The sequence below is a fragment of the Drosophila miranda genome, chromosome 2 (genome assembly GCF_003369915.1).
Source record: "Drosophila miranda strain MSH22 chromosome 2, D.miranda_PacBio2.1, whole genome shotgun sequence".
In the NCBI taxonomy this organism is placed as follows: domain Eukaryota; kingdom Metazoa; phylum Arthropoda; class Insecta; order Diptera; family Drosophilidae; genus Drosophila; species Drosophila miranda.
The window spans coordinates 25,382,936-25,401,943 of NC_046675.1; the positions used below are offsets into that span (position 1 = coordinate 25,382,936).

The 19,008-nt window shown below is 45.7% G+C and overlaps 1 protein-coding gene across 1 annotated transcript in view; it reads right to left on the reverse strand.

Annotated features, from left to right (window-relative positions):
* Nucleotides 1-19,008, reverse strand: part of LOC108154943 (irregular chiasm C-roughest protein) — a 110,287-nt gene that overhangs the window by 57,307 nt on the left and 33,972 nt on the right. Inside the window, 1 exon segment of the mRNA XM_017285440.2 lies at nt 16,401-17,564. Coding sequence (XP_017140929.2) covers nt 16,401-16,545 — 145 coding nt within the window. The 5' untranslated portion in view covers nt 16,546-17,564.

Sequence of the window (19,008 nt, forward strand, 5' to 3'; positions counted from 1 at the left end):
CACGGACACGGACACGGACATGTACTCGGTAGTCGGACACGGATTCAGAGTCCACTGATTGGCCAGGTCCATGATATGCAGTGCATTTTCCCATTTCCATTTCAATTTCTATTTGGGAATTTTGTTATTTTGATACATAATTTGATTCGATTTGAATTTCGGTTTTCATTGCGATTTCGATTTTATTTGGTATTTTTTCTGCTGACTTTTGCACATTCTCCTGCGTTATTTTCTGATTAAATTAATTTGTGCACTTGGCAGCACTTTTGTCCTTGCCAGTCTGTCCTGGCTGCCTGTCTGTGGTGCCATTTAATTTATGTTTCTGTATAGAAAAAGCTCATAAATTTTTCCATTTCAGCATGCTGTTGCTGCATTATTATTTATGTGCATATACACACCCGAGTACATACATATGTGAGCCACTGCCACACTTGGCTTTTATCTTTAACTTGGCTAAAACTTCTTCGGCCTCTACTCGGACTTCTTGTCCACTAAATTTGTAGGCAAAATCAAAGACCTATCAACATCAACTACTTTTCGATTTACATGCAAGACACTTGGCTAATCCGGAACTGAATTTCGTGTCTGCAACTGTATCTGTATCTGTCTCTTGGTTGTGTGCTCCTCCTACCCATGTTCTCCATACATTCTCCATACATTTGCATTGTGCATTGCCTTCATGTGGTTGATACTCTTTCAGTTGCCAGTTACCCAACTGGCGGTTGTGGCACTGGTTTCAATTTTAGTGTGTCCTCTTCCTCTCTCTCTATCTCTTGTTGGTATGGCATTTGGCCAATTGTGTGGCGTATCGGAACCTGCTGAGTGCGGCGACAAACAACACGATGCCGGCAAGGACCAAAGACAGTTATACGGACGTACTTCCCCCTTGAGTTGGCCTTCCTTTTTGTCTCCCTTTATTGTTATTCGTTGCCGTTTGCCATTTGCCGTTGCCCAAGAAAATGTTTGTCTTGGTGAGCAGAGCGAGACCGGAGACCCACTCTCATCGCAAATGCATATCGAAGGGTCAGTCTCAGTCTCCTCCATTTCTGTATTTCCCAAAGACATTAATAAGCCAAAGATAAACTAACCGAAAAGAGCATTAAAATTTACTTACCGACTTAACCGACCATAAACAGAACGCCAGTCAAAGGCTGAGCAGAAAGGAGAGAGTAAAGGATACCATCTGACCTACTGTAGCATACTTAACGGCTGACATTTGGTGAAAAAGCGTAGGAGAGAGGCGGAAAAGAGAGTACACCGTCTGCAGACGGACAGGTGGTGATGGTTAAGGTGTATATTCAATAAAAGGTAGGGCCGGGCCTTTATTCGGCGGTCAGACATACCTTTCGTGGCCTTACCTTACTAGTAAATACCCTGCTCCTCATCGTCATGTTAAATAGACTCGCTCCGCGCTAGACCATGAGCGTGTGAGGCTCTCACATGGAAATCCCTTTTAATAGCCACCGAAACGAAACGAAAACGTAAATGGGGTTACACATTACACATACGCAACGTGCGGCCTCCGGGTAAAGTCCATTTGCCCCCAGCGATAAATTAGCAACAACAACAAGGGGGAGTCAAGAAAGAGGATCCAGCTGTTGGCGGATCCAGGCCAACTGAGAGTACACCCGTCAAAGCGGGCCAGTTGGTCGGTGAGTCAATGAATGGAGTGAAATTACTTAATGGTACGAAATTGTACTTTGCTTAATTACTTGGCCACTGATACCACAAACACACACACACACCCACCACACCACACCACACCACATAACACATACATACAAACAGAGACACACGGAAGCATACTTTCATGTACACATGTCATTCATGTTCTCGGGCTCGAGCTGGAGCTCGAGGTCTCGGCAAACGTAGTCATGGGTGCCGTAAAAACAACTTTACGTATTTTGCAAAGCTCGTAAACATAAGCCCGTGTGTGGCTGTGTGGGTGTGTGCGTGTGTGTGTTAGCCTTGTTTATGACTTGCTTTCTTTGGCCCAAGACTTGAGGTCGTCTCTGTCCCCCCCGTGTTCTTTGTCCTTGCTTAAATAATTTCTAACCCGCAATTTAATTGGCAGCATTACGTATACGCCATGTATGACATTTTAAATTGTTTATGAGCCGCACAGAGAGAGTGTGGTTCAAGGGCAGAGCCAAGGTCCCTTCCTCTCGCCTTATTGGTTAATAGAATAAAGCCCAGTTTTATCTGTCCGCCGGCTGTCCCACTTTCCCAAGTTAATTGCTGAGAGAATTGCTCCCGCCCTGACTCCCTGACATGATTTGCTTGGGGCATTTGGGCTATCACTTTGGGGTTAAGTGGTTCTGGTTTAATTGGCAAAAGTTTTTTGGCAAACGGCCTTCTCGATGTCCCGCTTGTTGCGTTGTTGTCCCCCTGCCACCTGCTACCAGCCACACCACTTCCGCTTGCATTTAGCGGCGGTTTCCGGTCTGTTCAACGTACCCCATCGCCTCCGAATCTGCCTCTGCCTGTGTCAATCCCTCTCCATCTGCCATCCTTTGCTCAGAGCCATAGCCTATGTGCAAATATTTGTTAACTCGAACGGGTTGGGGCGCTGCTGTGTATGTTCTGGTGCCCGGTTCTGTTGGCCTCTCTCCGTAGGTGTTGTTGTGACATTGTTTGTACATGATTTGTTATACGAAATGTACACACACACAAGAGGAGCCGCCCCCCGCTGTCGCCTGTCTGTTCGCCCGCAGTGTTTGTTGAGGGATTCGAAAATATTTTAATAATCATGCAGTGCACTAACTCCCACCGCCCCGCCCCCCTTCATAATTGCATAATAACAATGTTCGGTGTTCGGTGCCTGTTTGCCCGCCAGCGAGCCTCCCAATCAAACAAACATGCAACATACAAAGTGCAGCTAGAGAGTGGGATATCAGTAAAGGTTGACTAAATGGAAAACTAAATAACCTGGAAATAGATGGAAAGAGAGGCAGAAATATACAGATGTCAGAGAGAGAAAGGGACTCCCATCTGTAAGAGGGGGCCAGACTCGGAGAGAAAGAGATACACCCCATTCCATGTCCGGCTGTGTTTGTGCGTGCGTTCCACAATTTAGTGAATTATTTAGGACCCCCCATTTTGATGTCAGGACTGTCTGGCCGTTCATTGTGCCATTTTATTAGTTTTCGAAATTTGGGTTAATTAAAAATTTATTTCCCAGCTATTGTTCGGTGGTGGTGGTCGTACAATTCATATGTACATATGTCTGCATTGTGTTCTCTTTCTACATGCCAAATGGAAATGTCCTGGTTCCCATACCAGCCTCCTGTCTCCAGGCTGCACCTTCTCTCCCTCTCCTCTGCTGTGCAAATGTTGCAAAATGCCATCGATTTTGCATTTTGGTCAATTTATGGCGCATTCATATTGAAATAGCTTTCAGGGGAGTGCTCTACTCTCTTACCGGGGGGTAATTAATATAAATTCATTGCAAATGTGTTGCATTCTTAAGGGCTTGTCGGAAAGGACACGGATACGGAGTCGGAGACGGACACGGACAAGGGCATGTCCATATTTATGCGATCAATTTGCTTTCTGAATAGCGGCAGACAGTCAGAGACAGCCAAAGACAGACGGAGAGACAAATGCAAAATTCTCTGGCACGGCAGTAGAAGGGAAAAGCATTTTCCAGCAAATATCACAAATCAGCAATGGCAAAAGTAAACGGCTAACAAATATTTATAGCCAAAGGAAGGAGCGGCAAGTGGATGGAAGGAGCGAGGAAGGATGACTCGCCTGCAATATTTATTACAAGTTGCATTCAGTCAACAAGCACAATGGCTGCCAGGCGAAAACAAACAGCTGAGAGACAGGGCAGGACGGGACAGGACAGAGCAGAGCAGCGGCAGAGGCAGGGTAAAAACATCTGGCAGTCTATTGCCGTCCAAGGAGACTCCAAGACGAAGCCCAAGTACGGCCAGAACAGGGGCCAAGCAAAGGCAGTCTGCAGTGGAGAGAAATCATTTAAATAAAAGTCAATGTCATGCCATGTAAAGAAGACAGCGAATAAATAGTCGCAATGTAAAGAGGAGTCTCGCAGTCGGAGTCGAAGTCGAAGTTAAAGGAAGATGCAGAGATGGAGTCAGGATCATGCCCCTGAATGTCCTTCCCAAACATAGAACATTTCTTGTGCAATGCGTATGTGTAATATCGCTAGACAGTGAAAATTGTCTAAGAAATGGGATTGCACAACGAAGATGAAGCGAGGACGCCGCTTAATAAATGTCTTTCCCAGGACCCCCTAGGCAAATCTCAGCAGAAAGCTGGTAGACATTTAATTTGGCATAAAAATGAGCCACGCTGACAGATGGCCCAGGCCCCCTCGGAATGATGGAGGCGGCAAGCGGCAAGCGGCAAGCGCAGGTAGTCCTTTGGCCAAACCAGAAGGATGCTGAGACTGCTGCTCGTTTCTAATGTGTTTTCGTTTTATAGGCTCATTAAATTGCGCTTTATTGCCGTTAAAATAAAATATTATGTGATAAAAATGAGAGGGCTTTTTTGGGGTCTGAGGAAGGCAAAGCGACGGTCTGAGCCCTGTGTCTGCTTCAAGTGCTTTATAACCATAAAGAATCGAGAAGAATTGATACGAAAGCAGAAACCAGATGCTAACGAATGCAACCTGCAGTTCCTTGTGTGACACGAAAAACTCTCACATCCAATGGGAAAGCAACAAATCTGGTTGCCCTGGCGACCCAATTTTCCCGCCCATGGATAAATGTAGTTCTCCGCTTTCACGCTTTTCCGTTGTTTTTAATTATTCCACTTTTGTTCTTGTTGTCTGGCCTGGGAACGAGAATTCCCTTTCCGCTTTTCCGCCCTTCCTTTTTCCTTTTCCATTTCCTCGTTTTATTTTGGATTTTGTCGGCTTGTCACATTTGAATGAAATGAATGAATGAGCCATGGGGATGCTACATATATCCTTTGGGCTGCACTTCGGCGGCAGCAGAAAATGTCAGCCAAACTAATCGGATTAGTGGGTCGGCCGGTCGGTCGGACGGTCGGACGGTCGGTTTGTAGTTCACCCTTTCCTCTATTTTATTTTTTCCACGTGTGTTTTTGGGTCCTGCCATAGAGGAGTCGACTCTGTCTGCTCGTTAGCCCAAGTGACCTCCATTCGAGGGACTCGGCACGTTTTAGTGTAATTAAAAAGATATCCCATGCAGACAGATCCCAGCCGGATCTGCATATATGTATGCATACAGAGACACCTTTAACGCCTCCGAGTTCTGTCGAGATTTCCGTCACCCCAGGAAGCACTCTTTTGACCTGACACGGACTGGCAGCCGCCGCAGGAGGCGGAATGCAGACCAGGAGGCGGAAGAGGCGGAAGTAGTTGTCATTTCAAAGAGCGAAAGGAACATAATTTTTGACATATGCGATTACAAAACTTGCAACGAAAACAGGACCACAGCATGGCTAAAACGAAACAAAAAGCTACAAGCAATAAAATGAGAAACCGCGCCAAAGCAGGAGCCAGGAGCCAGGAGCCGTGGCCAAAAGCACATCAATCAACAATGGTATGGGGGGTGGGTCGGAGGGACGGTGGGGCTCTGTTCTGTTCTGTGGCCAGGATGTGAAAGGATAAGCGTATTGTGCGAAAGAAAGTGTTGGGTCTCTCTCTGTTTTGTGTGTGCGTTGCTGTTCTCCGGTTGTTTGTTGTAAGTTTCATGCCGCACTGACGACCACAAAATACCTACAAGTCACGGGAGTCGGTCCGGAATAGTGCTTTATAGGGGGTATAGAACCGACCCCTGTATCAGTGCTTCCTTCCGTTGGCTCCCTGGCAGTTGGCTGGGTTGGCAGTCAGTCAGTTAGAGCGACAGACAAAAACACGAACATAAATATAAAATATGTGTGTGCGTGTGTCTGTCTGTCCGTTCTGTCTGTCTTTCTGTTTGCGGGTTGAACAAGATTAAAGTGTTGCCAACTCAGGGGCACAAAATCATAAAAAAGCAGAACAAAGGAGCCAAGTCGAAGCTGGCAGCACTCTTACTATAGAAAAGGTATTTATATGGCACTAACGGACAGTAGTAATGTGGGTTTCATTCTATCATTTCGTTCATAGTCCATCAAAACAAACCATTTCTCATTTGCTTAGGCGGTGATCTATGTTTTGAAAGGATTTTGCGGTTCCATCCTTCATACTGTAGTTGAGGTTTATTCTTTTTTGCAGGGTATGTTTGAAAAAACAATAGAAACATGATTGAGACAACTTTTGAAGACGCCAGTGTGGGGTGTGTCCTGTACATTGTTGCCTCAACACAATTAAATGTGGCAATTTCATATTTAGTTTCCACTGCGTGTGTCCCCGCTCCTGATTAAGTTGCAGGACACAAAATCGTCCAAAAAGGAAGGCATGTGGGATAGTTAGATCCCAGTAAAATGTACCCTGTACCCTGTACCCCCCAATCGCTGCCCTGCTAGTAGAGTCCACAATTAATCTCTTCAGAAGGGGGGGACACGGACACGACACTGACACCACCAGTGACACCACTCTCTCTCACACACACAGAAGCAGAGGGATCTGTGACACACTCTCAAACACAGGCAGAGGCAGGAACACACAAACACCCACGTAGCTGGGGGGAAGGATATGTATGTATATGTATATACATATATGGTGGGTATTATTTTATGGCTCATGGTAATTACAGGTGTCGCTATAATAAATTATCTTTGAATTTACTGTTTGTCGTTCTCATCGTTGTTCGTTGCTGCCGTTGTTGCCGTTGTTGTTTCTGTTGGTTGTTGGTTCGTTGTTCTTGTCAGAAGGGCAGAGCAGAGAGGAGTCTTGTCAGCAGAGGAGCCTTTGACCAGGCTATATCGTGACTGTATGTGTGTATGTGGGGGACAGGATAATTGGCTGGCCAACTGCCGTTGGTTGTGCCCTTGTCCCTGTGTTGGCGCTGCTGCTGCCATTGGCAGCTCGCATGGCCTGGCATTGATAAGCTTTATTAAAAAGGATAATGAGCCTGTGGTTGTAAGCCTGCACATGTATGCGTGTGTGGGCATCGTGTGTGTAATGTGGTTGTGTAGTCTCAGCCCAGAGTATACTGAAGAGAAGGTACGGCAGAGCGAGCAAAATATAGCGAGACATAGAGATCCGTACAGTGGAAGTGCCTGACCTTTCCCTTAAATATACCCTGCTCCCCACCATATATCTGTGTATTTGTTTGAGGGAGAGCACTTCTCTCGCCCTCTGTACATGTGTCCATTATAAGTTTCACTGTTGTTTACGAGTTGTCGGTTTCCCCCTGTAGCTGTAGCTGTAGCTTTTTTTCCCCTGTGTTGTCCCTGTGGCTATAGTTCTTGTCCATGTATCTGTAGCTGTTGTTGTAGTTGTTAATAGTTATGAGTTAATGGAGGTTTTTGCCCCATGTTTGTTGGCTTCCGTTTCCATTATTATTTTCGGATTATTCTGATTACTTTTGTTTGGCCGCATAATCAAATTAACTGAATGCCGCGGCCGGGTTCGGGGCCGGGGCCATGCCATTGCTGTTTCCGACAAACACGATTCATTTTTGTTGTCGCTCATATTTTTGTAGACGGCTTTTTTTTTGTAATGGAGGGTCAGACATCGAGCCATCAACCCCCTGGTAATGCCCCTTTAACACCCTTATAATTGCATAATCAGGGAATCAGTAAACCTTTCATTTTTCGGTGAAACTTTTAACGAATCAGTGCCCTTACCCTTCTTTTTCCAGGGGATATAGAACTTTCATCGATCTGTTGTTTCTAGAAGGGGACAAATCATTCATTGAATAAGTATACTCTATCCTCTTCCGTGGGAAGGTTACAGAACTCTTCCCTTAAATGAGTTTTTGATGATTTGCTGATTTCGATATGATTGAGCCGAAATAAAGTTCTCTCCCAAGCAAACCGACCGTCAGATGTCTGAGCGGCCGAGCTGTTACCTCGAAAGAGTCTACTCCACTAAGCCTCCATTCCATGTAAATATTTTGCCTGTTTTTGGCCACACTCTTTGGCCCAGTTATTCGTAGTTCCAGCCACTTTTGGTGGTTTTCGCTATTGATTTTCACTGGAGCCCAGTGCTTGTTGTGTCTGCTGCCTGCATTTGCAGTGGTCTTTAAATGGTTTTTGGGGAAGGCGAGAAATCCTGTTGAGAAGCACGTTCCCCCGATTCGAATGCACTTCACATGCAGCAGCAAATTCGCTTCCGTTTCTGGATTTTATGGACTTACGTCGCCGATGCCTGAGCACAGAGTGCCATTGGGGATTAAAGTGTCCGAATAGTTTGAGGGAAGGAGGGGGCATTCAAGGACTTGCTGGCGCTGGTGCTAGGGCTGGGGCTGGTGCTGAGGCTGAGCCACTTGAAGGCTGGTCAGAGAGAGTCATAGAGAGTGACAAGTACAACATGAGGCTGGCTGTTGGTTGGGTTTCTGCATGTGCTGAAATGGGAATTTAATGAGCATTTCAGGTATAATCTCTTCAAGTCTCAAAGGCTCTCTCTCCCACCCTCTCCCACCCTCGCTCTTTCTGGTTCCTTGTGAGACGTTCGCCTGCCACTCGAAGCTAAGCAGGAAACGGAAATTACTTTGCAAACACTTTGCGCCAACTCCTGACTCCCTGATTCCCAGTCACAGTGGCAGTGGCAGTGGCAGTGGCAGTGGCGCAGTCACCGGCGAAGACTCCCCCTCACATCCGTCGCGTGGCAAACGTGGCATACATATACATACGTATGAAAAGCGCTGTAAAAGTCAAGTGAAGTCAGCAGCAGCAGAAGGAGTTGGCTGCAGGTTAAGGTCCTGGCCGCCTTCTTGCGTCATTTTCTTCACGCTATTTCTGCCATTTACTCCTTTTCTGCCCCCTTTTTATGGCCATAAGCAACATGAAATATGAATTGCGGTTGCTTCAAAATCTCCGCGCCACAAGACGAGCCCCTACCTACGTTGAACCGTTGAACCTTTCTTGTCCAAGTGCTGGCTATTTCCACTACTACCAACATCAACTGCATTTAACTTTGTTGTGCTTTTTCGTCGTCGTTGCTGCCATTTTATGGCTAAATCCACTTTGCCAACACACACATGGAAAGGCAGCAGGAGAGCAGGGGACAGGACTACCACCTGACGCCGCCTACGGCCTTATTGAAACTTGTTGTAAGTTAAATTATGGCCGAAATGCTGCTGCTGTTCCTCCTGCTCCGTCCTGCTACCTACTGCTCCCTCTGGCTGTTTCTGTTTTAGTCCTGGCCCAAAGCAGCGTCCTCCCATGTGAGTATGAGTATGTGTGTGTGTGTGTGTGTTTGTGCGTGGAGAGAGTGTCGGGGTTAAAATTACCTTTAAATTGAAAATTATTGTATGTGCGCGCGCTCGACTCGCACCCAAATCGCAGCTACAGCTACCTCTCTACTCCCCAGGACTCTCATCCTACTAAAACATAAATTTCTGCGGTTTCTGCCACAAATTGCCTTGGTGGAAGGAGGACAGGAGGCAAGCCGGCCAGGAGGCGGAGGTTCCCTGAATTACGTTTTCAATTTGAGAGCGAGAGCCAGTGCCACAGCACAGCAGCAGGTAAATGAATTAATGTGTAGGAAGCCAGAGCCGTAAGAGATATTAATTTATATTCATAAACATGAAGAGGCTGCCTGTAGTTGAGATTGAGATTCAGCAATGGGACAGAGGCAAAAGAGGCAAAAGAGATGATGCCCTTTCTGTGGACAGGACATCGGACATCAGTTGTCCTTTTGTCAGTTTTGAATGGGCTTTTAAAATGATTAAATTTCATTGGGGAATACATATTTACAATAAAAACATTCTCTGCAGTGACAGGAGGACAATCAGAGAGAGAGAGAGGCAACAGCTGCTCTGACAGCTCTGCCTTCTGGCTATCAATTTCAGTTCGATTTGTGTGTGTGGCGATGGGGATTCCCCTGCCCCAATTGACATGTTTATTAACACGAAAGCGATTCGCTTTGGACTCAACTTAAAGTGACTCCACTTTAAGGACACACAGCCCAGACTTCCGACTGATTTTTGGCGGCCATAACTCTTATAACTCCCGGGTCCTAGAGTTCTAGGGTTCAACAGTTTTGAACTTGTGACTCCTCCCAAAACTTTCTCCCTCAGCAAATTGTCGTTGTCTATGGTGTCTCTCACTCTCTCTCTCTCTCCAGAGCTTGTTTGCTTGCCTAGCGGGCTCGTAAATAAATCATTTGATAACTTGACGCTCGCTTCCTTCGATACACAGACCACACCACACCATCCACGTATAGCCACGACCCCCTGCGGGCTGGTCTGTGGTCAAGGCCTCACCTCAAGCGACGACCACTTGGCTGTGACTTGTCCACTGCTACAAGATTTTCGTGATTTATATGCTTTCGCGTCAGGGTCCGTCTCCGTCCTCTGTGACGTGACGCAGGACGATATCGATTGGGGGCCTGACTTTACGAGCAGCGCCGCCGTCATTCGCCATTCGCCATTCGCTTGCCAATTCCAGTTGCCACTTTGTTCTGTTCTGTGTTCTGTGTTCTGTTCTGTTCTGTTCTGATCTGGCCTGGCCTTATCTGTTCTGGCCCTAACCCCCGCAAGCCACAACGCAAACTTTTGGCGCAACGCAAACGAGAATCCCGGGTAACGAGAAACGAGAGAAGCGTCGTTAATTTTTACTGTTGTGGCAGCCACCGGGAATGGGTAAAGTTCCATCGACATTGGACAACCGCTCGCCGTTTCAATTATCCAGCAAGTCCTGACTTGTCCTTTCATGTGGCTGCAGCAGCTCCAATTTACACTGGATTTCGTGGACAGGTCCTGTGGAATGCCCAGATAGTTTGTTCCCCAAATTGATTTCCTCTGTCGAAATGAAAATCAGCTCATTTTGGGGTCGAGCAAAAGTTTTTGCCTAGGTAAAACATCTTCGGTCATAAAAAACGAAACGAAAACTCTTTAAACTCTCGGCTACAACAAAAAACATAAGGCCGCAACAAGATTTTCCACTTAGGGTGTGGGTGTTTGGGTGTGTGTTGGTGTGTGTTGGTGTGTGTGGTAAGGTGTCGCTGTCATAACCGAATCAATATGACTTTCCTTTCCAGCCAGGTGTAGGAGTAAGAGTTGCTGTAGACGAGCGGGTGGCCTGCGACTGGGCCTAAGCCAATCACCTATTAATAGAGCCTCGAATCGACTTAGACGTTGCAGACTTATGACAAACCGTTCAGCACCTAAGCACACACGCTTGACCCCCCCCAAGAAAGCCGGCAATTTTATATTTATAATCAGGTTTGGTAAGGTAGATGGAAACTGATACTCGTACGGGAAGGAGTCCTGACTAAGCCCATCCATGGAGTGTCCTTCTCCTACTCCCCTTTGCTGGCATGGGGATTAGGTATTTGAAAAGTTTTTGACCCAAAAGGATTTGCCATGTGTATGTGTGTGTTTGTTGAAGGGAAGGACCGGAGGAGTCTATAGATACATACATATATCTGCTCGGATTTTGTTTGCCTGACTTTGTTGCCACTTGCCAACAATGGCAACCTGTCTGTCTGTGTCCATGCCATACCATGCCTTTGGCTTTGCCTATTTGCCTGAATGCCCACTATCCTCATCTCCATCAGCACCATGAGCTCCTGCTCCATCTGCATCTCCATCTCCAGTTTGAGCTTTAAGCCCCTAACCCTAACCCCTTTTTGCGTTTTTGATCTATGCCACACAAAAGTTTCCAGGCGCCACAAACTTTTGCCATCCCTGTGCCACAATACCCCCCCCCCCCCTCCCCCGCTCCACCAGAGTTGTCATGGAAATTTTAAAAGGAGATATTCAATTTGGTTTTGCTCCTCTCATAATACTTGCTAAGCAGTTTGAAGTTTTTTTCGAGGGGGGAGAACCCACTTTAAACCGCCGCAAATTGATGTCGGAATGCCGATGTTTCGACTAATTTGTGTGCCACTTTGGAGCCCACACAATAAGTCGAGCACTTACCTACCTATCAAAATGAGCAGCTTATTAATAATGTTTCAAGTGGAAATATTAACAGGGAAAACCAATTCCAGGGAAGAGTTAGTCATGTACAACACTTGCCACTTGCCACTTGCCGCCTGCCCCCTGCCGCTTGCACTTTTAACGAGGCCCCACAAGTATTGCGTATTTATTTTTGAAACTGAATTTACGAGCATTAGGGAGACAGGGTCTTACGGTTAGGTGAGCTAAGCCCCTGAGTTGAGTAAAAATTCAAACAATATGGCAAAAAGCTCATCAAGCGCATCATCAGGTCTTAGCCTGGCCCAAAGCTGACAGCATCTTTGGTCGAAAGGGCAAGAGCAGCAGCAGCAGCAGCAGCAGCAGTTGTGGCTTTGCTGGAGGAGTGCTGTGCCGAAAAGGTACTGAAATTTACAATTTAAAATGCATGCATAATGAATGCTGTTTGCAGCCAAAAGACTTTCGAGCCTGGAGAGCATCAGGAGAAGCGTGAACCCATGACCATGACCCCCACAGCGATGGCTGCCTTTTGGCACAGCACAACAAAAATACAGTATATAACAACCAGAAGCAGAAGCAGAAACAGAAGCAGAACTGGACTCCGGACTGCAGTTAGAAAAATCCTTAATCTGTGTGAAATTTTCCAGGACAGAGGCAAAATACTGAGAGGAGGTGCAGTAGGGGGCAATTCTCGACCATGTCTGAAAGCTGGTTAGATGCTGCTTTTGCCTTTGGCCTTTGCTTTGTTTTTTGGCTTATTTTGCATTAGAAAAGCACCAACACACAGACATATTGAGGAGCCCCAGAGCAGAACAACACCCTGCAGGGGGCTATACGCGTGCATATTTTCTCGACTTTGTTTACCCAATGCTCTCGTCCACTGCCTGCCACACGGTAGGTAAAGAGGGGGAAGGATAAGAGATACGCTTGAAAAATTTGTTGCATAATTTCGTTAGGCGAAAATATGCTTTGGTCCTTGAGGAACACACGAGAACAACAAGCAAATCGATGACAGGACATATAACCCAAAAACAAGTGCAACGTACTCGATGCTCTACGCTCTACGCTCTACGGATACCTCCCCCTTTAAGCTTGCTGTCCTTCCTCCACACTGTGCTTTTTGTTTGCGAAAGGTATATCAAAGAGCAGGTTGAAAAGTGTACGGTATTTTTGCTTGTATCGCGCGAGGAAGCAAAATGGAATCTCCTTTGTCGTTCCTCCTCACCTTCTCACAAATATATCTTCTATTTGCGGATTAAGTCGTCCCCAAACAGAACAGACTGCTTGCCCCTTATTCCCCATCCTCATCTCCATCTTCAATTGAGCTCAAAATTTGCGTTTTCTAATTTAATTAGGCGCTTGCCGCACAGCTCCAAGCTGTTTGCAATCAGTCGTCCCCAAACACACACGGATACGAATAGAAGGACAAGGAGAGGGAATATTTACATGTGAGAAACATTTTCATTACGTGCTCTTTTCTCCTTTTCCTCGACGGTGCTGCCCCACGCTGCTGTCCTGGCAACGAAAGCGAGCTGATGACAATTTTTCCATATTTTCTGGCTCCTTCTTCCCCCGATTGCCCCATGCTTTTCCACAGGTACAGTTTCCCTTTAATTGTGCGGTGCACGTGTGTGTGTGCTTGTGGCAGAGCGCTCTATCGATTCCCTGTTACCTGGACCCGGGGATTGATTAGGTTTTTGGCTTTCACTATTTTAGTGTGCCATTAAAAGGTGCACACCCAACTTTTGGCCACTCTTTCTCTATCTCCCGCTCGAACTTTACGAGCTGCGGGTCCCGGAATGTGTGGGACTGTGATTTTTCCATTTTCATTAGCCGAGGCAGTCTGGTGTCCAAACGATGCGGCCCCGGCATTAGCCGAAAAGCCCATTAAACACATTCCAAAATTGAAAAGTCATGTTGGGAAGTTCTTCCACTCGCACTTAAATCTATCTTTCTCTCATACTCATGCTCAAATGTTTGCATGAATTTGTATCTGTGTTTTTGCCATTAGCTGAAAGCTCTTATCAGTCTGAAAACTTTCAGTTTGATTACTCAAGAATTTCTCTGGTCAATGAGTGGCCCATAAAGCCTCATAGCTGTCCAAAGTGCAAAGGATTGCGCCGCTTCCCCACCCCTACAGATCTTATCGTTATCCTTACAGACACTGACACACACACACACACACACACACACACACACATAATAAATATCCTGCCTACGGAGGCAGCCTGTGCTGTGCTCTCTGAAGCACTTATTCCTCATATGAGAAAGTCCTTGCCGCCATCATAATGTCCTGGCCATTATCCTGCATATAAAGTTGTTCATTTCCTTGTTGTTTTTTGGCCATTTCTGCTTTGATTTGACCATCTCCTGCTGCCTGCCGCCTGCTGCCTGCTGCCTGCTCCCCCGCAATGTCCTGCGACGTCCTGCTGTTTGGTTGCCATTGTATAGCATACATAATAAATTTTATGAAACGTAAATTTTTATTGAAACCAATTTTTGTCGCTGCCATAAAAGTCAGAGAACAAGGAGGAAGGATATGTCTTCGAATCCGAATCCGAATCCGTATCCGAATGAATCGACGAGCGAGCGAATGTTTTATTTATGCCTTGTTCAATTTGGAAATTAATTTCACATTAACATCGTTTCGAGGGCGCATTAGAAAGGCAAAGAGGAAATACTACATGCAAAATGCTCCATAGAATAAACAACAAATATTTCGATAGTTCTCTCTGGAATACCATTTGAAATAGTTTGGAATTAGCTAAACAACAAATACGACACAGATGGAGACGGAGATGGCGAGAGGGAGGGTGGGGAAACACAAATAGAATGGAATTTGTTTGATCTGCAAATGAAATGAAACCAAAATGACAGCTGACACACAAAGCCTTTAGAGGGAAGGGCTGTCGAGGCAGCGGCAGCTGCTGATCTGTGATAGATAAATAAAAGTATTTTCTGGCACAAAAACTATCGCAGAATCATTTGTTTTTCCATGCGAAAATGTTTTACATGAAAAAACATCAACCCAAAAACAAAAACTAATCGAAATGAAATGAAATGTCAATGGGTGTGCCAGCAACAGCAGTAGCAGCAGTCAATGCTGCGTATACTTAATGTCAAAAGCAAACTTGGCCTTAAATTTATCTATTATTTAGCACAGCACAGAGTGCTTTTATTAATGTTGTTCCTCCTTGCATGAGTAGCCATGGAAAATCTTTAATGAAAATCTTTTTTTTAATTATTGCAATAAATATTGCAGAAGGGAGGAGACATAATATGGATAAGTGTCTTTCTCTCGTTATACCCTTTCCAAGGGTACTATGATACTAGGCAGACTACTACTTACAGACATAGTAAATCAGAAACAAATAATGCAGACAAACATTATAAATTCCAATAGCAAAATTACAAACATTACTCCATTAACTAACCATCAAAATATATGGATTTTTCAATATATCTAACAAGGAAAAGCCTGTATATTTTACTGATTTAAATATCAGATATATCTGCCACGCAAACAATCGTTCGTATAGGATATCTCAAGTTTCAGCTCTTAGGCCTACCTTTTTCATTGATATTTCCATCGCTTATTTATACGTAAAAATATTTATTCAATCAATTGTTGCTGCCGTTGCCGTTGCTGCTGCTGCTGCTGCCGCGCTGCTGTTGCTGGTGGCTCATTAAAAATTCAGGCCTGCCTTTAAAATACTTGCAATACTTAATGAAATAATGAATTTATATATAAATTTATATGGTGAATGGTTTAAGCGGCTTGCTGGTCTTGTAATTATATTTCAATTATATAATAGGTTATGCCATAAGCCGCTCGTTCGTTTCGTTGGAGAGGGGGATCTGTCTGTGCCGCTGACCCAGATCACCTTCAGAGGACTTGACGAGTCATAACCGGTGGAGACAGGGACGGGGGACGGGAGACGGGAGACGGGGGAGATTGAGCAAGCAAACTCATCAGCTTACGGCTCATTAGCACGTTCCTCCTTGCAGCAGGAAGCAGCAGGAAGAGCAGGGGGATGGAGCAGCCAGACAACTTGATTGAACTTCAATGAGCTGCTTCTACGCTGCTGCTCCTCTCTAGCCGGCTTGGATGCTCCTCCATAGCTCAAGATTAATGCTAATGTGACAACTTAATCGAAAGCCATTTACAAGTCATGTCAAGTGGAGCAATCTCTCTGCCCCTCATCTCTGGCACGTTATGACGATGCCCTTCAGTAGGCTGCTGCAGAGAGAAGCTATGCCCTCTCCTCCCACTAGCGATGGCAACGACAAATCCATAAAAAAGCACGTTAAATATTTGCATTAATTCCGGGGGGTGGTAGTAACCCAGGACCCCAGGACCCCAGGACCCCACTGATAAGTCAGTTGCCTGGCAAACAGGAGCCTGGCAAACAGGAAGCACGAGACAGAAGACACTTCTGTTCTGTTGACACTTACCCGGCAAACATGATGCGAATGCGATGCTGATAAAGAGCAATAGTTGTGCCCGTGCCGCCATCCTGGCGCTCCTCCTCCTTCTGCTGTTGCTGGGGAACTGTTTGTCCTGTTTCTGTTTCTGTCCCTGTCCTTGCAGGCTGCTCATTTTCTCGTTTCCCGTTTATCGGTCGTCGTTTTTCTCCTTATCGCCCAAATGCGTTACTTTGTCAACGAGAAAAGTGCCTCGTTTCAGGACGTTAAGATGGTTGCCAGACACCGACAAAGACCCGCAACGCAACGTTTTATTGCACGACTCACTTGCCCAAGAGTCACTATTTTTTGCTGGATTCACGTCTCAATTTGGTTTATGAGAAATGTGAGTGGGTGGCGCGTGGGTCCGCCTATAAGTCTCACATATGTTTATGGCTGCAGGCGCCGATCTTGCTGTTCATAAACAATAAAAAATATAGCAGAACAAAGTCTCGAACTGTCATGACAGACTGTCAAACGAACGGCATAGGGGGCACTCTCGTGTCTCGTAGTTTGCTTCGTTTTGTTGTTGATATTGTTTTCACTTTTCGCGCGGGTGCTTTTGTTTTTCTTTGCTTCTTTTAATCAAAAATTTACACAATCAAAAATGGGAGTCGAAAACTGAAAGCACAATGAAAATTTTCAATCAAAACTTTTTACTCTTTTCACTCTTTTTTTTGCTGTCTGTATCGGCTTTTCTTTTCGCGTTTTTGTTGCTCTTTAGCGCTCGTTAGCTTTGGCTTTTCTTTCCTTTATTTTCCAGCCGTTTTTGTTTTGTTTTTTGCTCAATTTTTAATGCAATTTCCACGCTTAACTGCACTTTTTGCCATTTCTCTTGTTATTCCATTTTTCCGTTGCTTTTTCTGTTTTCTGTTGCCGTTTTTTTGCATTGCATTTATTTACACGGGCGAAACGACCGGACGGACAGAGACAAAATATGTACACAATTTTCTAGTGTTCTGTCTCTCTCCCCCTATATCTCTCTATTGCCGTCCCTGTCTACGTGTCTGTCTGCACACAGATTCAAATTACTTTTGTTGCTATTCCGTTTATTGTTATAGGTTCTGTTGTCGGGATCCTTGTTTTACTCAGGGCCTCTACTGCGACATGGTCTTGACATCTCCTTTCTCACATTCTCTCCTTCGAAAAGTGTATCTGCAATGAGAGAAGAAAGATAAATTCGGATGAGTACTCGTATGGGAACCTATGTTAAGGTTATGTTATTAAAAGTCGGAGGCTTCTCATTTGGCATTTCCTTTGAAGCCGCTTTGGTGGCATTTTCATAATTTATTAGGAACATTTCGGAGATGCCGCTGCCTCTCTTCCACTGATCCGCCGGCATTATTGCCAGCCGGATAATGCGTCAACTACGCATGGAACCACCCAGCAGCCCAACCACCCAACCTGCCACACACCATCACCATGCCTTGCCATCCTGGCTGCTGCCTCAGCTGAGTGACGTGTGTCTAGGACCCCCCGTCCAATGTTGAGGCTTTTGTTCAGCCTTTGCTGCAGCTATTATTATGCTTTATTTTCCGCTTGACACCTTTGGGCTGCGTTGCGCATTTCCTTTTTGCAGTCACTGTGTGCCCCTTCCGCCGTGTGTGGGGTGCTCGTCCACGTGGCATTTATGCGCGACTCGACTTTTTCCCCATTCGCATAAAGCAGTTCAGTTTTTTCTCGTATTGCCCCCGGACCCGGACCCTGGCCAAAGCCAAAGCCAAAGCCAAAGAGGCTGCTGCTGCCCCACGGGCTAGGGGTTACGGGCGGACTGCAGCAGGGTGGAGTGCGGTCTGGAGATACGAGTACCAGTACGAGTAGGTGTGCAGCAGTGCAGAGAGAGCTTGGGGTTTGAGTTTGGGTTAGGCGAAGGATTGTGGGGCACACACTTTCTTATCAACATGCATGTCGACGGTCGACGGTCGACGTGAGGCAGAGACGTCATGTCGTCGTCTGAATTGAAATTTATTATTCTGCTTTGTCGTGCGTGTGTGTGTGGGTGGAGGGAGGAGGCTCCACCCCTACCCCTACAGAAACTACCCCTGGCGTACCGTTTTGTGAGTGCCTGGCACTTTTGTGAGTCTGCCCCTCGTCTCCTCTTTGTGTTTTCTTTCTCCCTCTCTGCTTTTTTCAAGCATTTAATATTTTTTCTTGGTCTTCTAACCATTTTCCTCGCTCAACCTCCTGCCAGTAACTTTTCTTCTTGCTTTTACTTTTGTTAATTGCTTTTCATCTGGGGGACGGGGAGAAAGACCGTCTGGGGGCCGGGCCCCCTTTGATGTGCGACGGACGACCTTTCATTGAGTTCTCGTGTTGTGTGTTGGTGCCTCTCGCACTTAGGGATATTGTTCACATGTCTCAATTATCCTTTTGATTTTGTACTCATGAAGGAACACAGAGAGAGAGAGAGAGAGAGAGAGAGAGAGCGATGCCCCTTTTGGCCTTTCGAAGCTGTGCGCTTTTGTTGGTCGAATTTCAAAGCCAAAAGTTGGTTAAGAAAGCGGGGGACTTTGGACTTTTTATTGCTTTTTTGTGCAGGTTATTAAAAAAAAACGTTTGAAATTGAGAACTATTTGAGTGACTCTCTCCAAGATTAATT